The following is a 21,798-nucleotide window of genomic DNA, read 5'->3' as shown; positions in this document are numbered from 1 at the left end:
TCATCAGACTGTCAAATATTAGAAAGAGTAATGTTGCCTATTGCTGGAAGGAATGCAAGGTTACCCACGTATTTTGATAGAACGCGTGAATAGAGGAGTTTAGAATGCAATCTGGCAGCGTGTGGAAGTGGCTACAACGGAAGAATTGAGGCCATGCAAGGCCTCAACATAAACTTGCCCTCGCTAAGCACGACTTCAGAACTACCACTGTGGCATCCTAATTTGCCAATGGCTACAAACAACTCTGACCTCTGCTATGGGGTTAAAGGGGGACTATTCAGCCACCAGTGACAAGTTGATTACATTATGGTAGTGACAGGAATTTATTCTTATTGTCCTGATTACTTATTCTGGATTTGAAATTGCTTTTCCTACTAGTCATGCTGCTTTTACCATTTCTATTGGTGGACTTAGTCAACACAGTTTAAGTACTATGCTATCCTGCACAGTATTGCTTTTAACAATAGACTTACTTTACAGTGAAAGAAGTAAGGCAAGGACAGATACTATCTTATCACGAAACCCATCACCTAAAAGTTTTTGGCCTTATAAAATGACAAAATAGTCTATTAAAGGCTTTGTAACAACACTGCCTGAGCCACCTTTTAGGGTCATGTTGCTGTCCTGCAAGATGCTACGTGTGCTTTGAAACTGTAACTGATCTACAGTATTATATCTTCCATAGCCATATTACACAGATGCAGAAACCAAGGGGTGGCAAAGGGGTAGCCTCTCTCGTGATAATCCCTGAAGACTCAGTCACAACTTTTCCTTGCTCCATGACTCTGAGCTCTATTATTAATGGTTTCGAGGCCTTTTGTACCCAAAAGAAGAAAGCTCTCAAGAGACCTAAGCATTATCCCATTGATTTGGAATCTACGACAGCCACCTTCCATCCCAGCCTTCTCAGGTATCCTCACAAACATGTACAAAGGAGGTTGAAGGTGTTGCCCAGAGCAACTGATCACAATAGGTACAGGAAGGAAAGTCATGCATATGCTCAATAAATATATAGAGAGAGTCTGTTATGTGCCAGGCACTGTCTCAAGTGCTTGGGACACAGCAGAAAACAAAAATGACAAAATCCTGCCTCATGGACCTTATGTTTTAGTGTGGGGAGAGATAATCTAGTCAATTGTTAAAAGACAATAATGGCTATGGGAAAAAAAAAAACAAAAATGTCAAGAAGAAAAAGAGAGAAGAAACTCCAGGGAGGGGATCAGGGTCTTTTATAAGATTTAATAATTTTGGGGGGATGGAAGGACATAACTCACTTGAATAAATGAAAAGCAGAACTTTTTGCTACTTATAGCTTTGAACAAGAGAAGACTGCCATGCAGGGCCACACAGGGGTTTTGCCCAGGGACAGGGTAACAGCAAGCCAGAGCTGAAGAGGCCTTATGTATGGCAAGTGGGGTGGGGTGAGTAAGGTTTTGAGGGCTCTCTGTGGATCGGGTAATTTGAATGGTTTCGAGGGCTTCATAACACAGGGTCTGTCCCTAGTTGTCTGGTACCTGGACCAGAGCAATTAGAGCAGCTGTGTAATGGCCTGGAGAGTCTGGGGAACTCACTGGCCTCTAACCAGGGCCTCAAAACTGGGTCAAGACAGCATTTTGTAAAAAACTGTATCACACAGGGGAAGGATGCAAGCAAACAGGACGCACAGGGTAGGACAAGACAGGCTTCCGTGAGAAGGGGGATGTAAGCAAACACTGAAGGTGGGAGAATTAGCCCGCAGGTGACGAACAGTGCGCTGGTGGAACCCAGGGAACCCTCTAGGTCAAAGAAGCTGTGTGTGTGGATGAGGAAAAGAAAAATTACATCTTTTTATGAACTCCAGTAGAAACTCAACTCTTCTTGATCATGAATGTCAGCAAAAAGTCACAGTAGTATTATCAGTACCTGAGACTTTGTTACCAAGAGCAACCAGGTCCCTTTATATCACGTTACAGGAGTTATATATCGTATTACAATGTTTTTGTGCTCCTCACAATTTGAAATTGCTGTAGTTCTTATACCTGCTGCTAGATCTTGTTATTTAAATACATTATGAAAGAACCATACATGTTACTTTATGACAAAATTTTTATTATATTTTATTAATTATATTTCAAAAAAGTAGGTTTGTTTTATAATCTTATATATTTTACATCATGAATTTAGAAACGTTATTCTGAGGAGCATTCCCACTGGCTTTACTAGACCGCTAAAGAGGTCCAGGCTGCACACACAGGCATAGGCACGCACGTGTGCATACACATACATACGCACACAGGTGAGAAGCCTACCTTGGGGTCCAGCCTCACACATCCAGTGGCGAGAGTTCATGGAGGCCCCATGAAGCCGCAGACAGCAGGCTCACCATGGCCAGGTCTCGCAGGAATGAAGACTTGCCTCACCACACCAGGTATAGAATCCAAGCAACTGCAGGACTAGCAGAAAGCAAAGAAAACATGGAAGAAAGAATTTATATTTGCTTCCCTACATGAAAGGAGAGGGCATACCAGGAAGAAATTTATAATATCAGTTCAGGAAATAAGGATTGTAGCCCCAGGGTTGCCTACAGTGCACTGTGTGCCAGTCATTTGCCTGTTTGCTCTGAGCACCATTTCTCATCCTTGTGCAAACTATATTTTCCCCTGCCAAGGGAAAGTCCTGAAAGGAGACAGGGAGGAAGAGAGAAGCCAGTATATTTGCCCCCCTCCCTTCCCCCACACTTACCTGGAGCCATGTGTACTCTTGGTTCCAGCTCCCCCTTGACCGGCCTCCCCGCCCACGGCCCCCAGTCCTGATAAGCAGCCACAGTCATAGACCCAGTTCCTGACAGAAGGTCCTGGCTCTTGGGCTTTTGTAACCCTGTGTCTTCCCTTCATCCTTTTGCCCTTAGAAGTGGCACCTGCTTTCAGCTGTTCTGCTGTTGCTACTCTCTGGGTGGCCTCACCATCCCGTTTGCCTTTTCTTGTCTCCCTTTATAATTAGCTCCCTGTAGTTCCTTCCTGTGAACTACCTCTTGTGGATGCTGATGGGCAACAAACTACAATGGTATTAGCTTGGAATTGTATTCCAAGCTCCTTTGATTTTGTCACCAAGATAAATCATAGATACTTCCATATCAAATTACAGTTGTCATATGCTATCTGGTTTCTGTAAAGTATTTGGATTTAGTAACTTTGAAATTTAGTCCATATCAGGATAGGATCACAACATAAACATGAGGATAAATGGCCATTATGCAGAGATCCATCTGTACTTGGAAGAAAATGTAATAAAAGACTTTAAGAAGGCTTCATTTGGTATAGGAAGGTGACAATTTTTTTGGTTATATATGGGATTATTGCATTATATTAGAAGGAAGTTTTGACTTGAAAATCCAAGTATAAGAAGGGATTTTTTTTCCCTCCAAGATGGTGTATAGAGGCTTTGTTAGTGTGTGCCTCACCCACTTGGAAATAGCAAAATAGTATGTGAGATTCGCACTGTGAACTTTTATACAAGAAGGAACATGGAAACTCAAAATAAAAGTGAAAGAAACTTTGGATACTTTGAAAGATAGGGGCAGGCAGCAGCCAGCACAGCCATCCCAGAGCATAAGAGGGAGGCAGCATCCCTGCAAAACAAATTTCCACGGGGGAGTTGGGCGATCCAGGTCATGGGCGATCTCCTTGACCCTACCAAGTGCTGGATCCGACTTGGGGAGCAGTAGGGAGACAGTGAGAAGGAGCGGCATCGGGAAATGCTTTGAGCACATTCAGACCCGGGCACTGATAGGAGGAGGCCATTCCTAATCCCAGCTCATAGGAGGCTGTGCAGAGGTCTGCCAGCCAGCGTAGGCAGCAGTCCCAGGTTTAGAGAGGCTCCAAACTGAGATTTGCAATCTAATCTCAAGCAGAGGAGGCAACCCCACAGCCAGTCTGTGAGGTGAATGTGGTGTAGGCTTGTGCCATGGCACAGGAGTTCCCACGCCCACTATTAGTGGGGCCAGGGGCGTTGTGGCCTAGGAACCTGGTTTTTGTCTAGGGTAGGGAGTTCCGTGGCCTGGAGCGATTTCACAATCTGAGAACATACTGCTTTTGAGTTGGTTTACTGTTTCAGCTCCCTGCCAGCAGCAGAGAGAGTCCTGCCAGATTGAGAGTGTGGGTGTGAGATGTGTCTCACCACCGCCTGCTGGGCTGTGAAGCCCAAACTGTCCCTCTGTCCCCATGTTCTTTGGCACTGCAGAGGTGGCTCTGCTTCTCCCTCAAGCATTGCCCCAGCAGCCTGAGAACTGTCTGTCTTCTGATCCCCACTGGGGCTGGTCCTTGTACCCACTATTGGGCAACCCAAACACAGGCTTGCCCAAACCAGCCCTACTCAGCTTTGCCCTGCCTCAGGGGCCGAGCACAGGACAGGGATCCTTGGGAGTTCGTGGCTCAGCCCATTGCGTGGAACATCACAGTATTTCTTCTGGTTAAAAAAATTCAAGCATAAATCCCACAGCTATCACTGTGGCTGACTCTCACCTGCAAACACCACCTACTGGCCAGGAGGTAAACCTGCACAGCCCATCACAACATCTGCTGACACAGTTGCACAGTGCTTGGGAAAATACAAGCCCTGCTACCACCATTGTTCCCACCACTATTCAGGGGACCTTGAGCCCACTCACTGGATTGGTACATTATTATTACAATTGGAATTTGAGAAAGCCACCACACTAAGGCTATTTATAACCAAGGAAATCTTACAGAGTCTATGTAACATTTGTGTACACCACTGGGGAACCTGAGGGCAGATTTGACTGGCCCAGCTCCACACAGTTTCACATCCCACCCTAACCCCTCACCTCCCCCTGCAGGGCTGAGCATACAGCCCAGGGAGCTCTGTGTTACACAGACCTGCCCAAGGCCAGAAGTCCCAGAGACCTTCTCCTGGTAAACAAAGATCAAACATAATCCCTACTGCTACTGCTGCAACCAGCTCTCACCTGCAAACACCACCTACTAGCCTGGAGGTCAAACTGTACAACTCAATACAGAATCTGCTGACACAAGTGCACAATGCTTGGGAACAAGATAAGCTTCTCGAGACCTACACCACCACAGTTCCCCGGGAAGCTGAGAGTCTGGTCACATGCCCAGTACACCGCTACTACAACCAGCATGTGAGAAAACCACCACATTAAGGCTGTCTATTACCAAGGAATTCATTCAGAGTCTTGATCACTGAAAGCACCCAGAAGCAAAGCCAAATGACCCTACTCAACATGCATTACAGTCACATCGTCAAGAAAAAAAAAAGTCCTGTCTTAACAAAAGTAAATTCAAAAATAAGAAGTGACAGTTCCTCCAAATAAGAAGGAACCAACATAACTATTCTGGAAATATGAAAAAATGGGGTATTATAACACATCCAAACAATTACACTAACTCCCCAGCAATAGATCTAATGAAAATGAAATCTTTGAAATACCAGATAAATAATTCAAAACATTGATTTAAAGGAGCTTAATGAGATACAAATAAATCAGAAAACCAACACAAAGAAATCAAAATCAATTTAGGATATAGATGAGCAATTTACCAAAGAGATAGATATCATTTAAAAAAAACAAACAGAATTTCTAGAAATGAAAAATTCATTGAGATAATTACAAAATACAGTTGAAAACTTCAACAATAGACTAAACCAGCAAAAGAAAGAATCTAAGAACCTTGAAGACAAGTGTTTTAAATTAATCCAGTCAGACAAAAATAAAGAAAAAAGACATTTAGAAAATGAACAAAGCCTTCAAGAAGTATGAAATTATAAAAAATTCTCAAACCTATGAATCATAGCTATTCTTGAGGGAGAAGAAAAAAAGAAAAAGTTTAGAAACCTATTTGGGGAAACAATTGAGGAAAACTTCCCTAGTCTAGCAAGAGATTTAGACATCTGGAAACAAGAGGCTTGAAAAACTCCAGGGAATAAATTCCAAGAAGTACCTCACCATGACATATAGTAAACAGACTGTCTAAGGTCAATATGAATAAAAAAATCCTAAAATCATCAGGAGATGATTTATAGTCTCCTATAAAGGAACCCCTATCCAATTAACAGCAGACTTCTCAGCAGAAACCAGTATCCCTTGTGAATATAGAAGCAAAAATTCTCAGTAAAATCCTAGAAAACCAAATTTAGCTGCACATCAAAAAAAAATAATCCTCTACAATGAAGTTGGTTTCATCCCAGAGATGCAAGGATGGTTCAACATACACAAATCTATAAATGTGATTCGCCACATAAATAGAAGCAAAAACAAAGACCATATGATTCTCTCAACAGATGCAGAAAAAGCATTTGACAAAATTCAGCATCCTTTTATGATAAGAACTCTTAACAAAATAGGCATAGATGGAACATACTTCAAAATCATAAAAGCCATATATGACAAACCCATAGCCAACATCATACTCAACAGGGAAAAACTGAAATCATTCCCCTTAGAACTAGAACCATTCAAGCTTGTCCACTGTCACCACTTCTATTCAACTCTGGAAGTCCTAGCCAGAGCAATCAGGCAAGAGAAGGAAATCAAGGGTATCTAAATGGGGAAAGAAGAGGTCAAACTATTATAGTATGATCTTATATGTAGAAAACCACAAAGATTCTGCCAAGAGACTCCTGAAATTGACAAATAAATTCAACAAAGTCTGAGTTTACAAAATGAATGTACACAAATCAGTAGCATTCCTACATGCCAACAACAGTCAAACTGAGAATCAAATCAAAGACTCAATAACTTTCACAAAAGCAACAAGGAAAATAAAATAACTAGAAATATAATTTACCAAGAAGGTGAAAGACCTCTATAGGGATAACTACAAAACACTGAGGAAGGAAATCACAGAGGATGTAAATGAATGGAAAAACCTATCATGCTCATGGATTGGCAGAATCAACATTGTTAAAATGTCTATACCACCCAAAGTGATTGCAGATTCAGTGCAATCTCCATTAAAAAAACCAATGTCATTTTTTGAAGATCTAGAAAAAATAATTCTACACTTGGTATGGAACCAGAAAAGACCTTGAATAGCCAAAGCAACTTTAAGCAAAAAGAATGAATCAGGAGGCACCACTGTACCAGACTTCAAGCTATATCATAAGGCTTTATTAATCAAAACAGCATGGTATTGACACATGAACAGAGACATGGATCAATGGATCAGAACAGAGAACCCAGACATAAAACCATCCTCATATTACCATCTGATCTTAGACAAAGCAGACAAAAACATATACTGGGGAGAAGAATCCCTATTCAGTAAATGGTACTGGAAAAATTGGATAGCCACATGTAGAAGACTGAAACAGTAACCACACTTCTCACAAAAATTAATTCTTGATGGATAACAGACTTGAACCTAAGGCGTGAAACCATAAGAATTCTAGAAGAAGAGGTTGGAAAAACTCTTATAGATGTCGGCCTGTGCAACAAATTTATTTAAAAGACAAAGGCAATCACAGCAACAACAAAAATAAATAACTAGGACCTGATTAAATTAAAATGCTTCTGCACAGCCAAGGAAATAATCAATAGAGAGAATAGACAACCTACAGAATGGGAGAAAATATTTGCATATTACACATCCAATAAAGGGCTAATAACCAGAATCTACAAAGAACTCAAGTGAATCAGCAAGAAAACATCACACAACCCCATTAAAAAGTGGGCAAAAGACATGAACAGAAGCTTTTCTAATGAAGATAGGCTAATGGCCAATAAACATATGACAAAAGGCTCACTCTATTCATCAGGGGAATGCAAAACTAAACCACAGTGAAATATCACCTAACTCCAATGAGAATGTCTTTTATCAAAAAGTCCCAAAACAACAGATGCTGGCATGGATGCAGAGAGAAAGAAACATGTACACATTATTGGTTGCACTGGAAACTAGTTCAACATCTATGGAAAATAGTCTGGAGATACCTCAAAGAACTAAAAGTGGACCTATCATTTGATCTAGTGATCCCACTACTGGGTATGTACCCAAAGGAAAAAAAAAGACATTTTATAAAAAAGACACTTGCATTCAAATGTTTATAGCAGCAATTCACAATCACAAGGATATGGAAATAACCCAAGTGCCCATCAATACATGAGTGAATTAATGAAATGTGGTGTATGTATACCATGGAGTACTACTCAGACATAAAAAGAAAATGGTGAACTAATAGCCTTTGTAACAACTTGGATGGAACCAGGGACCATCCTTGTAAGTGAAGTATCACAAGAATGGAAAAACAAATACCACATGTACTCACTATTAAATTGGAACTAATCGATCAACACTCATGTGCACATATGGTAGTAAAATTCAACGGCAATCAAGCAGGTGGGAGGAGGAAATGGGTAACTTCACACCGAACAGGTACAATGCACATTATCTAGGTGATGGACACACTTACAATTTTGACTCAAATGGTACAAAAGCAATTCATGTAACCAAAAGGTTATACCCCTGTAATATTCTGAAATTTAAAAAAAAAAAAAAATTGCACTGTACCCTGTAAAGTTATACAAATTTATAAAAAAAGAATCATGCATATTGACAAGTAGCAACCAAAGGTCTTCAGGAGACATCTATTGTGTTTTATGTTTTGTTTTGAGTTTGTTTTCTGGCTATACAGTACCTGAATTTCCTTCCTATTTGTGTGCATACACATCACCTAGCATAGTCCAGTGAGATACTCTCCCCAGGATTTGTACCCTAAGGATGTGATCCAAATACAGAGTGATATTTAAAAATTATTTGTTGATGAGGTGGTCACACAGTTGTCCCCAGTCATAGAGATACCAGTGGCTGCATCCTGACAAAGTTGTTCGCACAATGTGAACTTGGCTAGTGAATTTGACTATGTTTGAGCTACCTATGTTCCTTTGATTTTGCCTATTTTCCCTGCTGATTCTCCAGCCTTTCCCTTTAATTCTATGAGGTGGTCTATCTCCTGTCCATAAATTACTTTCCTGCTTAAAATAGACAGGGTTGGGCCGGGGCAGTGGCTCACACCTGTACTCCTAGCAATCTGGGAGGCTGAAGTGGGAGGTCAGGAGTTCAAGACCAGTCTGAGGCAAGAGCTAAACCCAGTCTCTGCTACTCACTAAAAATAGAAAAAATTATCTTATCTGGTGTGGTGGCACATTCCTGTAGTCCCAACTACTCAGGAGCCTGAGGCAGTAGGATCACTTAAGCCCAGGAGTTTGAGGCTGCAGTGAGCTATGATGACGCCACTGCAATCTAGCTTGGCTGTGGAACAGAGGCTCTGCTTCAAAAAAACAAACAAAAAATAGCTAGTTTCTATTGCCTCTAACTAAGGAACCTAATTGATACAGTTTTATTCTAGGTATTTCCTGCTATAGTAAATAAAATATTTTATTTCATTATGTTTTCTGATTGTTGTTTGAGTTAGGCACCTGCTTACTATTAATACATAAAGTCTTGGGGCTACTAGATAAAAAGATCTTTTCCAATTAAAAATTCCAGTATGAATTTTAAATCTCACAAATCACGGCTGATGATTTTTCTTTCTTTTATTAGTAATGTTACTTAGAACAATCTCTCATGCCATATTTATTAATATAAAATCTTTCTTTATTATATGCTTTTGAAATATCATGCATTGTGGTTCCCAGAAATGAGTTAATATTTTGCAATATGCTGCTTTTTTCCCAGCACTTCAACATCTAAACTATAGATACCATAAAATTATCATTTTCCCTGTAGGATTTCTGGTTAAGATTTTTTTCTTTTCTGTCTCTCTCTCAGCTGGAGTACATGTTGCTCTTTGATAAATCATCCTTATTACTTTGGGTCCCTCTAAGATTTTTGCTTTTCCTAAACTGTTTTTATACAAAACCAAAACAAGAAATGAAAATTACAGTCAACTGTCTGTAATATATACTTGTATATGTATGTGTGTGCATCTTTCTCCAAACATTCAAGCACTTACGAACCTTCAAAGACATTGATCTTTTTAACCATGATCTTTCATTCATATTCTCTTCATTTGGGAAACAGCTAAGCTCCTATTAAAACCTGTCTGTTGATAAAATCGCTGGTATATATTGAGTACCAATTAAGTGCTTCTCGCTGCAAGGTAATTAACATATATTTACATTTATATTAAATATAGATGAAGGAATGTAAGAGTCCTACAAATTTTTATGAGTCTGTGGTAAAGACTTGGGGAGAAAATAAAGTTGTATGAAATCAATTTGTGAGAAATACAAACTTTAATAATGTAAAACACCTACCAATGGCTTTTAATCAGCCAATGTCATGAATATCCCAGCCATCATGGTGAGGTACGCAGCATAACATGTTAGAAAGGGCACAGGCTTTGGAGTCAAATGGGCCTGGGTTCAAATCCTGACTCTACCATTTCTTAGCTCTGTGACTTAACCTCTCTGAACCTCAATTTCTTCTCTGTAAGATAGGAATACAGGTATAAAAACATCTCACTGGTGTTCTGTGAGACATAAAATAACTTAAATAAGGAACCTAGCAGTTGGAACATAGTAGGTAATATAAGTGCTGTTTTGATTACTTTGAAGTACATAAAAGTACATCTATACATTCATGTCTTTAAAAATGATATCTTAACAAACTAAAAAAAAAAGGTTTCTGAATTTGAATAATGACCCACTCCAACCTCAGTGTTTCTTAATTTCTTAACTAAAAATCCACTGGCATGAAGAAACTTATGAGTTAGGAATGAGAAAATTATTCAAAACACATCAATTTCAGAATATTCAATGACTGTAATATCTAGGAATTTATTTCATCACAATACACTACACACCAAGAGAATTTAATCCAGTATAAACCCAAACAGTTTGTGTAATGTGAATTACAGAAGTATGTGAATATTTTACCATTCTCTAGGTTTACGCCATAAACTATAATGCAATGCAGATATTACGATGTGAACCTATATGTTTCAGCAATTTTTTTTCCTTTTTTGACATTTTGTGATACCATAAAACATCCTACCAGTACCTGATTTAGATTTAAAGCAGTTCCTCTAAAAATCCAGAAGATGGCACTAATTTCTAAGAATTATGCACCTAAAAAGAATGTGCTGCTTTGGATTCTGATCATTTATCATTTCTTTAGCTGGTGGGAATGATGATGCTCTGTATTTTCATTAGTTTTTTTATCTTAATGTAAAATTTTATTTTTCTTAGTTTTTCCTTGACATATAGAGAAGTGAAAGTGATAGGAATTTAAATAACTATATGCTTTAATAATTTAGTTTAAGCAGAAATTGGCAACCTACCAATAATATTTATTTTATGTTTTTATACCTGTGGGTGAATTAAATACTATATACCCATTTGAATAAAGAGTTTCCTTTTATTCATGTGTTGAGTATCTGTGTCTTGGTTAGGAAAGAGAAGGTAAGTGTATGTTTTCTATATGAGCTACCATGACCTATGACTTACGAATATCACAGGAAATACTTATTTCTGTTCCCTTTGAATGAAAATCACATTTATAGGTTACCACTTTTTTAATTCTAAATGGTAATGCTGAACAAGCTCTCCACAAGGAGCTGGTCCAACAACAGAAACAAAAACAACGACAATGATCACGTGCATGGTTTTATAAACTAATTGCATTTCAGCAGGATATTGAGCTAAATTTATTGCTACATTACTAAGAAGAAGTTAAGAACAAAGAGAGAGGAAAGAATTTTATACTCAAAGCTACAAAGAAAGCTGGAAAAGCAACCAGTGGTCTTTTATTTTTATAAATTTATCCATCTGCCTAAGAGTAGGTTAATTTTCCTGGCAAAATTAAATGTATATTTTGAGATACAATATGCTGCTGAACACCATGCTTGGAAAACTGGCATTCTGGAGTCTTTCAAAATCAGCAGTTTCCAGGGGAAAATCTATCTACCATCTGCTTGCTTCATTAAAATACATAATAGAGAAAGAAAAACTGAATTGGATTTTCACTAGCTCAGTGCTCCCTGGTGTCCACTCTGCTGAGGTTATATACAGCAGCCTATATAGAAAACAGAATCCAAGTAAAAACCAAGCACAGTTCTTCTGTCTTTTGTATCTGTATAAAAATAGAGCAATGAACTTTATTTCAAAAAGATATATTTAGACAAGATAATCTATCTTGAAAACACTATTTTCAAGTATTCTTTGATAAATTTAAGGACATTTTTTCAAGTCCATATGCTAAAATTTTAAACAAAACCATAGGATATCATACAGATATTTTGTCATGTAACAGCTAAAAATTTGTCAGAAACTATCAATTGCCCCAAGAAACATATTTAGTATTTTTAGTTTTCAAGTTAAACAATACAGTATTTTCAAGTATTAAACAGAAACTAATTTTTGTAAGATAAAATATATGAAATTATATTTATACAACTTAATTATGAAAAACAATCAGTTCATCAAGTTTGGGGTTCCTATGTCTTGATTTGCAGTATTAGTATGTGATGTTATTTTAATTTTTGCCCACACTAGAAGCATAAAGATTCTAATATCATTGAAAAAATCCAGTTACATTCTTATTCTTTAGAGGCAAATGACTAGAAAACGTAAAAAACAAATTTAAACAATGATTAACATTGGTGATGGTGTAGAAACTCTATTTCTCAACTTTATCCAATAGCTCCAATTAATCACATAAGAACAGAATAATCACATAAGTACCGAATAGTTCACTTAGTCACTTAAGAATAAAGTAGTTAAAATACTAGATAAACAATAACAGCAAAGACATAACATGTGTATGTGTATGTCACTATGTTCTAAATACTATGTTAAACTTCTTACATGTATCCATTCAACCATTGGATAAATATGTATCTCATGCCCAATTGAACCAGACACTGTTGCCCATCCTGGGCTTTGTGAAGGAGAGGCAAACCCTAGTGGGATTTGCAATCTCACTGGGGAGAAAGACAATAAAAAGTAAACAAATAAATATCATATAATGGAATTAGGCCATGGTAAAGTAAGCAGGTTAAGGAACTAGGGAGTGACAGAGGTAAGAGGAGATTAATATTTAATAGTTTAACAGGGTAGTCAGGGAAGAACCCTCTGAAGAGAGAACACTTCAGCAGAGTCTTGAAAGAAATGAGGAAACAGACCATACCTTTTGGGGAGAATATGTTTCAGGTGTTGGAAACCCCAGGAGTAGAAGCTTCGAACCCAGAGCATGTTACGTTTGTTTGAGAAACACAAAGAAGTTTGCATGGTTGAAGCAGAATGAGCAAGAAGAAATGAATATAAAATAAATTTGAATAATAGGGGCTTCAGGCTACGGCAAGGAGTTTTTATGTTATTTTAATCTTCAAGGATGACTTTTAATATGTGATTTGTATTTAAAAGACCTCTCTGGCTAGAATATGGAAAAGAGACCGTAAAGAGATACAGGTGGCAGGCAGCAGGGAGACCAGTTAAGAAGCAAATACAGTAGTCCAGGCTAGAAAGAAAAATGCCTCAATCTCTAGTAGCATTAACAGAGGTGGTGAAAAGTAGTGGGATTTGGGATACGCTTTGAAGATGAAGTTAGTAGGATTCTTCAGTCCACTGGCTGAGGTAGCAGAGACAAACACAATGTAAGAATGATGCCTACTTTTTATTCTGAGCATTAGAGAGGGAAAGTTGGGGAAGAGATTTGATTGGAAAGAACAGGAAGGGACTGGATTGGGACAGAAGATTATAGATATGGGAATGAAGAGTTCTGTTTTATGTATGCTCAGTTTAAGATTCTTAGCAGACAGACAAATGTATGTCCAATGTCTAGTAGGTAGATGGATATATGAGTCTGGAGCTCTGGAGCTCCAGAAAGAAATCAGGGATGAGACTCTTATTCAGAATTCATCCACCTGTAGATGGTACTTACGATCAAATACAGAGTGATGGCCGGTGGAGATAACTGGAAGAAAAGAAGGATGAGGAGGAACACTTATTAATGTGGGAAGTATACCAGGAAAGTGCATTGTCATGGAGACCAAATGAGAAAACATTTCAAGAGAAAAAAAATAATCAACCATGTCAGTTGCTTCTGAGACATTGAATAAGATGAAAGCAGAGAATTGATATTAGATTTAGAAAGATGGTGGTCACTGGTAAAGTCTAAAAGAAAAGACAGATAACTTAATTGGAATAAAATCAAGAGTGAATGGGTGATGAAAATTTGAAAAAGTCAATATAGGAACTTCTTAGAAGGATCTTGCTATTATGGTGAGCAGAGACACAAGCAGTAGCTAGAGGGGTATATGGAGTAGAGGGAAGATTTTTATTTGAGATAGAGATATTCTAGCATATGTGAAGTAAAAGGGAATGCTCCAGTAGAGAGGAATAATTTGGTGTCTCGTGGGAGGTAGAACAGAATTTTTGAAGTGATGCCCTTGAGTAGATGAGAAGCAGCATATCCAATATCCAGGCAGAGCCAGTCTTGTAACCAGAAGGAAGGCAGAGCATATGGATCAAAATGAAAGATTTGAGGGTGGAAGGATGATGGTAAAAAAATGGGGTAGTTCTCTGTTGAGAAAGTTTATTTTTCTCAGTGAAAGAAAAAGCAAGATCATTCATTGAGAGAGAGACAATGAATATTAGATATTTGAGGAGAAAAGGGGAAGTATGAAATAGTAATCTTTGAGACTGGGAAAGTGGCTTGACTGGGAAAATGCAGTAGGATTGCGGTGCTGGTGTAAGAGGTTTGCCAGCTTGAGACTTGTGATTAGCTCAGATGTGTGTTTCCTTCGACAATGGACTTTTCTCATGCTTCACAAAATGTTGGCTGGCTCCACCTGCCTCCTCTCCATCACTGTGACTTGTAATAGCTCGTGTCTTACACCCAGCCAGCGGGCTTTCAAAGGCATCACTCATTGCAGAGTTGAGGGGAAGATGTTCTGAAATCTAAGCTATTTGTACGTCTTCTTCCCACATCCCATAGGTCATCTTGGTCACTTCTGCACATAAAACTTTAGTAATTCAGATCAAGGGAAGGACTGCAGAATTTTTTAAAAGGAAAAAATACTGTTATATTTAAAATAATCATGCTCATTTTTCTGCCCTTATTGGGAATGAGAAAAATTTGCCTTGGTAAATATCTAGAAAACAGAAGGTTATACTCTTTTTGTGGCAATCATTGCTAAATATGTTTTTTGTAAGCATAATATAACATGTTCTAAAAAGATCATACATTAAGCCTGCAATGCAACACAATGTTATAGAAAATATTAAGACATTCTCCCTTTACTCAAGTTTCTTAGAAGTTTTAATGGACATAGATGATGTCAAGATAATTTTTGACTATGCCTGAAATGTTCCCAGACCATTGTTATTGATTTTGTTCTTCTTCCACATACTAAATTTTTAGTTTAAATTTTAGCATCTCCTTCCCTTCCTCATGTTCTCAATTCATTGCTGTAACTTTAAAAGGAAACTGAAAAAATGCATGAGTTTGTGCTTTATAAAAGCCACGAGGCAACTAGAGATTACAAAAAAAAAATACATTTAATAGCCCCAAAATATTCCCATCATAATCTATTCCATCTCCTGATTTGATGATAACTGATGGTCCAAGAAGTCTGATCTGGGGATTTGTGCGACAGAGTAACCAAATTAACCAAATGTAATCTGGTTAAAGATGGTGAAGTGCTTACATTAAAGACTTGAAAAGAATGATTTGTAAGGTTGAACGCCTTCCTTCTCCTAATTTTGGTCCCTCCATGTTCTCCTGCCTAAGCCAGTGTGATAAAGACAATGTGGATGAGGACATGACTTTTTATGGATTTGACTGTTTCTCTTGGAATTCATTTCTAGTTTTATTCCACTGTGGTCTGAGAAGATACATGGTATAATTTCAATTTTTTTGAATTTCCTGAGACTTGTTTTGTGGCCTAACATATGATCAGTCTTGGAAAATGTCCCAGGAGCTGATAAGAAAAACGTATATTCAGTTGTTTGGGGGTAGAATGTTCTGTGTCTGTTAGATCCATTTATTCTACAGTCTTGTTTAAGTCCAGTATTTCTTTATTCATTTTCTACTTTGATGATCTGTTCCATTCTGTCAGTGGAGTGTTGAAGTCCCTGACTATTAAGATGCTACTATTAATTTCTTTGCTTAGATCCAGAAGAATCTAAGAAGAATTTGCTTTATGAAACTGGGAGTTCCAGTGTTAGGTGCATATATATTTAGGATTGTTATTCTTCTTGATGAATTGCTCCCTTTACCATTATATAATGACCATCTTTGTCTTTCTTTTTTTTACCACTGTTGATTTAAAGTCTATTTTATCTGAGGATGATGGTGACATCTGCTCTCGTTTGCTTTCCATTTGCATGGAATACTTTTTTATATCCCATTACTTTGAGTCTGTGTGATTCCTTTTGGTTTAGATGTATTTCTTGAAGACAGAAAATACTTAGGTTGTATTTTTTCATCCATTCAGCCCACCTATGTCTTTTAAAAGTGGCATTGAGACCATTCACATTGAGTATTAGTATTGATATGTGGGATGTTGTTCTGTTCATCATGTTGGATGATACCTTATGTTTTGTTTTCCCTTTTCTGCTATTGTTTTATAAGAACTGTGAACTATAACTTTTGGGTATTTTTACACTGGTAGATATCTATTGTGCTGTTCATATATAATGCACTTTTGAGTATTTCTTATAGGGCAAGTGTGGTAGTGACAAATTCCCTTCATAGTTTCTTGTCTGGGAAAGACACTATTTCTCCTTCGTTTATGAAACTTAGTTCTGCAGAATACAAAATTGTTGGCTGACAGTTATTCTGTTCTAGGAGACTAAAGATAGGACCCCACTCCTTTCTGGGTTGTAATGTTTCTCTCGAGAAGTCTGCTGTTAGTCTGATGGGGATTTTTTTGTTTGTTTTTGTTTTTGTTTGTTTGTTTTGTAAGTTACTTGATGTTTTCACCTCATAGTTCATAGTAGTTCCTCCTTCATGTTGACTGATGACCATATGACTTGGTGATTCCCTTTTTGCAATGAATCTCCTAGGCATTTGTTGAGCTTCTTATATCTTGACGTCTACATCCTTAGCAAGACCAGAAAAGTTTTCCATGATTATTCCCACAAATAGGGTTTCCAGGCCTTGTGTTTTTTCTTCTTCACCCTCAGGGATGTTTATGATTCTTACATTGGGCCATTTTACATAATCCCATGTTTCTTGTGACTGTGTTCATTCCTCTTGATTCTTTGTTGTTTATTTTTGATTGGGTCAATTCAAAAGAGTTGTCTTCAAGCTGTGAAATTCTTTCTTCTGTTTGGTCTAGTCTATTCTTAAAACTTTGTGTATTCTATTTCCCTAAATAAATTTTTTATTTCCAGAAGTTATATTTGGGTTTTTTAAAATATATCTATCACTTTAGTAAATTTTTCATTTATTTCCTGAATTGTTTTTCTGGTTTTTTTGGGTTGGTTTCCCATTTACTCTTGGATTTCATTAAGTTTTCTTATAATCCATATTTGGAATTCTTTATCTGTCATTTCAGTATTTTCATTTTGGTTGGAATCCATTACTAGAAAGATGGTGTGCTCCTTTGAGGTGTCCTTTCACTCTGATTTTTCATATTTCCAGAGTTCTTGCATTGATTCCTTCTCATCTGGAGCAACTGTCACTTGTTGTTTTTGGATTTTGTTTTGTTTGGGTGGAGCTCTTTTTCCTCCCTCATTCTTAAGGGTGTGTCTATAGCATATGTTGGGTAAGGCCCTTTGGCTTTGCTCGTGGGTACTTTAAGGGGGTCTAGGTTTGGAATGGATACCTTGGTTATAGATATCCTTTGTGTGGTGTTTTTCACAATTGTAAGTTATTTATCCACTGTAGCAGTGGTGTACTGTGTGTGGGCAGATTCCCTCTCACTTGTTGACAAAGGAAGATAGAGGTCTTTGAAATCCTTTCTCTTTCTCCAGCCCTGTGGTCTTCTTGACAGTGTGAATTATATTGGGATGTCCAGTTTAATCTGTGGGACCATAGTTGGTGCTTGTGGGTAAGAGCCAGCCACGTCCTGTATGATTAAATCAGTAGATGCTGTAAAGGGCTGTACAAGTTGTCCTCCCTGCCAGTAGTGGGGCCAGCTGCAGTGGTGTTTTTTGGGATCTATGACAAGCTCTAGTTGATCAAGAGAAGCACTCAGATGCTCTAGGTTGTGGGTGGGGTCCTGGAGCTCCCAGGTGACTCCTTATTCCCCACCATAGCAGAGGTTGGTGGTCCAGGATTGAACTTGGGGGAGCAGGGGACAGACAGGCTTGCAGACTGGATCCCACGCCCCCAGGCCTTGATTGTGTCATATAAGGGGCAATGTGTCTCAAATCCCTACTTCAATTTCTGGTGAGTTTTGAGAAAATTATACGTACGTATGCCACACATCCTAGGGAATAAACTGATAAGAATTTAATAAAATATCAAAACAAAACATTCAGCTTATTTCACAAAAATACCATAGTTTAATAATCATATAAAAAAATAGAAATAAAAGCCTCTGAATCACTTTTCCCAGGACAGCACAGTTATTTTCTACATCAATAATTATAACAAGACATAACAAGCTCTTTTATTTTAAGCATTAGGTACCAGAATGAGGATATTCTAGTTTTACAACTTCCTAGGAGATCCATCATCTCTTGAGAAGAAAGAAGCAACATAAGGCAATCAAGGCAAGCTCTTCTTCCCTCTATTAAGCTGTCCCAAACTAATTAAAATAGGTTTTAGGAACATCCTTTAATCTAGGGACATTGTTCATAAGAGACAGGAATGGGGGTCAAAATCCCCCCTTCTGTTTCCTATTGTCCTCTCGAGGTAGAAAAATAAAAACTAGTTGGAACTACTTACAGAGGACACAAAGCAATGAAAGAGAAGAGTTGGAAACAAGAAGATTAGAGGCAGGATGAAAGGAGAGAATAGATGGCTAATAGCACCCCTTATATAAATTCTCTCTTGTCCACACTGGCCCTTACACTTCTGTTTTGCCATTTTCTGTTTTTACTCAATCTCCCCACTTTCAGACCTATTAAAACCTGTGCTTTTATTATCTAACAAGCATCCCCCAAACTTAAGTATGGACAGTTCTTTTAGGCAATTATTTTTACTTTAAAGAAAAATTCTGATCCCTCACAATATGACGATGGAAACTGACCGATTTCCTTCCCATTTCTTGACTTTCTTAACCCTGACCTGTGGCTTTGGCTCATATAAAGGTACAGGATTTGAAAGCACAGTTTTTTCCATGCTGTGAAGTTCTTATCTAAGTTGTATTCAGTGTCTGGGTGCCAAATCATGTTTACAAGGCACCTGAGCAAATACTTTGCCAATGATCTTTTCTGTTTCTCGAATTAAACTTAAAAATATAGGGCTTTGCTTTTAAAGCAAATCCTTCATTATATAGAAAGGAAATGCGAGCAAGAGAGTTAAATATAGAATCTCAATATACTGCAATTCCTTTGTTCTGGTTTTGAAATTCCCTATTGAGTCACTTAGTTGCTCAATGCTGAAAGGCACTAAAGTGTAATTAATGTGACGGTAAACAGACTACCTGGCCAGATACATCAGCAAAACACAACTCTCCTTTCATGAGTACACGTACGGGTTTATTTTAACTGTTTGTTTTGGATTTTTCCACAGCTATTAATATCACTCAGCCCAGGTTCAGTGGTACAGATGCCTTTGGATACACTTCATTCTTGGCTTATTCACGGATCCCAGGCATCAGCTTTGATTATGAATTCCACTTGAAGTTTCAGCTGGCAAACAACGATTCAGCACTGCAAAATAACTTGATATTTTTTACTGGACAGAAAGGCCATGGTAAGATTAACTGAACCTTCTAGGACTCTTGTCTAGCTCCTTTAAGAATACTTTAGAGAAGCTGGGCATGGTGGTTCACACCTGTAATCCTAGCACTCTGGAGGCTGAGGCAGGAGAATTGCTTGAGGTCAGTTCGACACCAGTCTGAGCAAGAGTGAGATCCCCATCTCTACTAAAAATAGAAAAGATTAGCCAGGTGTGGTGGTGCTCACTTGTAGTCCCAGCTACTCAAGAGGCTGAGGCAGAAGAATGGCTTGGGCCCGGGAGTTTGAGGTTGCTGTAAGCTAGGCTGATGTCACAGCACTCTAGCCTGGGTGACAGAGCAAGAATCTGTCTCAAAAAAAAGAAAATACTTTAGAGATTCTTTAGGGACAATCTAATTGGCTGTGGTTAAAGAAGATATTTGCCTAGATGAAGCCTCCTCCTGTTTCCTGCATGTTCCATGTAGTCCAAAGTATTCAACAGTTCCCAGACCCTTTCTAAAGCCCTGCTTCATATCGGGGCTTATATTAATGTATTCTTGCTTTTGCTCTTGATTATAAGAGCAAGAATTCATGTAGGCAAACATGAGGACAGAGAAAGGGAAGTAAGCTTATTGACTTGTCCTTTTCTCTGTTTTTTCTGTTTCCATATGTAAGGAGAAAAGGGAAATTCTCAGGAAAAAAACATCATTTTACAATGTGTTGTGAAATGGAAATGGTTTTTGCCCTCAAAGAAAACATTCCAAATTAAAGAAGCAAGAAATAAGAAAGAACTCAATCTGTAACAAAGTACTCCAGTGCCCTAGAATTGGTGGGAAGTCAACTTACGGGTTAAATGTATCTCCTTTAAGTAGAAACTGGTTACGCATGTATTAGGTCAAGGAAAATCACATGTGTTTTACTTTTAAGTCTGCAACTAACAGTTAACCAATTAATCACTTACTCTCTCTGAATTCAGTGTTTTCATCTATGAAATCAACATGTCAGAAAAAGATCTTTCTCTCAACCATCAATGACTGTATTGTGCTAGGGTAAATAACATACTCTATTAAATAATTTTCAACTCGCTCGGTGACTATCTGTTAATACCAAACATTATTTTCTGTATTAACACATATCTGAAAGGAGCCCACATGCTAAGTGAACTGTGGTGAGTCAGCTTTCCACGACCCACCACCTCTGTTAGGATGGGGAACACTTTATCACATGAAGTGCTATTCATTACACCTCCCAAATTTGTTTGAATCTCTTCCCTATCTCTGTGTCAAAATCTCATGACCTCCTCCTAACTTGTGTCCATACTGACTTTTCTGCCTGTCATCCATTCTCCACGTGGTAGTAGGAGCGTCTCAAAAAGGTCTGTCAGATCACTCTGAACCTTGTTTAAAATCCACCTGTGGCTTTTCACTGCACTTAGACTGCAATCCAAATCTCCTTACAATGTTCTCAAGGCTTTCAGGATCAGAACCCTGGTGGTCTCTATCTCTGAATGCAACCAGGCCACTCTTACCATCTCTGTGCTCCTCTTCTAGGTCTTCTCCCAGTGCCTTAACTATCAACTGCTTTCCTGCTTCAGAGGCTTCATGCGAGCTCTTTCCTTGGCCTTGTTAGGAAATGGCTATCAGAGTAATCAAGAGAGCAGGCTCTAGAGCCTGGCTTTGTAGACTTGAATCCAGTCTCCGTCACTTACAAATTATATGGCAAGTAATTTAATGTCTCTGTGCCTCAGTTTTCTGACCTGTCAACTGTGTATAATAGCAATACATTCCCTAATAGGATTGTGAGGATCAACAGAGTTGATACATGGAAAGCACTTAAAATAGCACTGGACTCAATAAACATGATAGTGTGTATTTTCTCAGGGAGGCCTTCTAGAGCCACCTTCACAAAAGTCTTATCACACTCCATCCAAGTTTTTCTCTACTTCAGCTTCTTATTTATTCCCTTCATTGTCCTTACTTCAATTTATAACTCTTTTATTTATT

The 21,798-nt window shown here is 38.2% G+C and overlaps 1 protein-coding gene across 1 annotated transcript in view; it reads left to right on the top strand.

Annotated features, from left to right (window-relative positions):
- EYS (eyes shut homolog (Drosophila)) overlaps positions 1–21,798 on the top strand; it is a 235,914-nt gene that overhangs the window by 155,673 nt on the left and 58,443 nt on the right. The window contains exon 4 of the mRNA XM_012650277.1: positions 19,650–19,832. Within this exon, the coding sequence (XP_012505731.1) occupies positions 19,650–19,832 (183 nt within the window). The remainder of the gene's footprint in view (positions 1–19,649; positions 19,833–21,798) is intronic.

This window comes from Propithecus coquereli, unplaced genomic scaffold (assembly GCF_000956105.1).
Source record: "Propithecus coquereli isolate 6110/MARCELLA unplaced genomic scaffold, Pcoq_1.0 Scaffold317, whole genome shotgun sequence".
Classification (NCBI taxonomy): domain Eukaryota; kingdom Metazoa; phylum Chordata; class Mammalia; order Primates; family Indriidae; genus Propithecus; species Propithecus coquereli.
The sequence above is the reverse complement of the archived record's forward strand: the minus strand, read 5'-3'. Positions and strand labels throughout refer to the sequence as shown.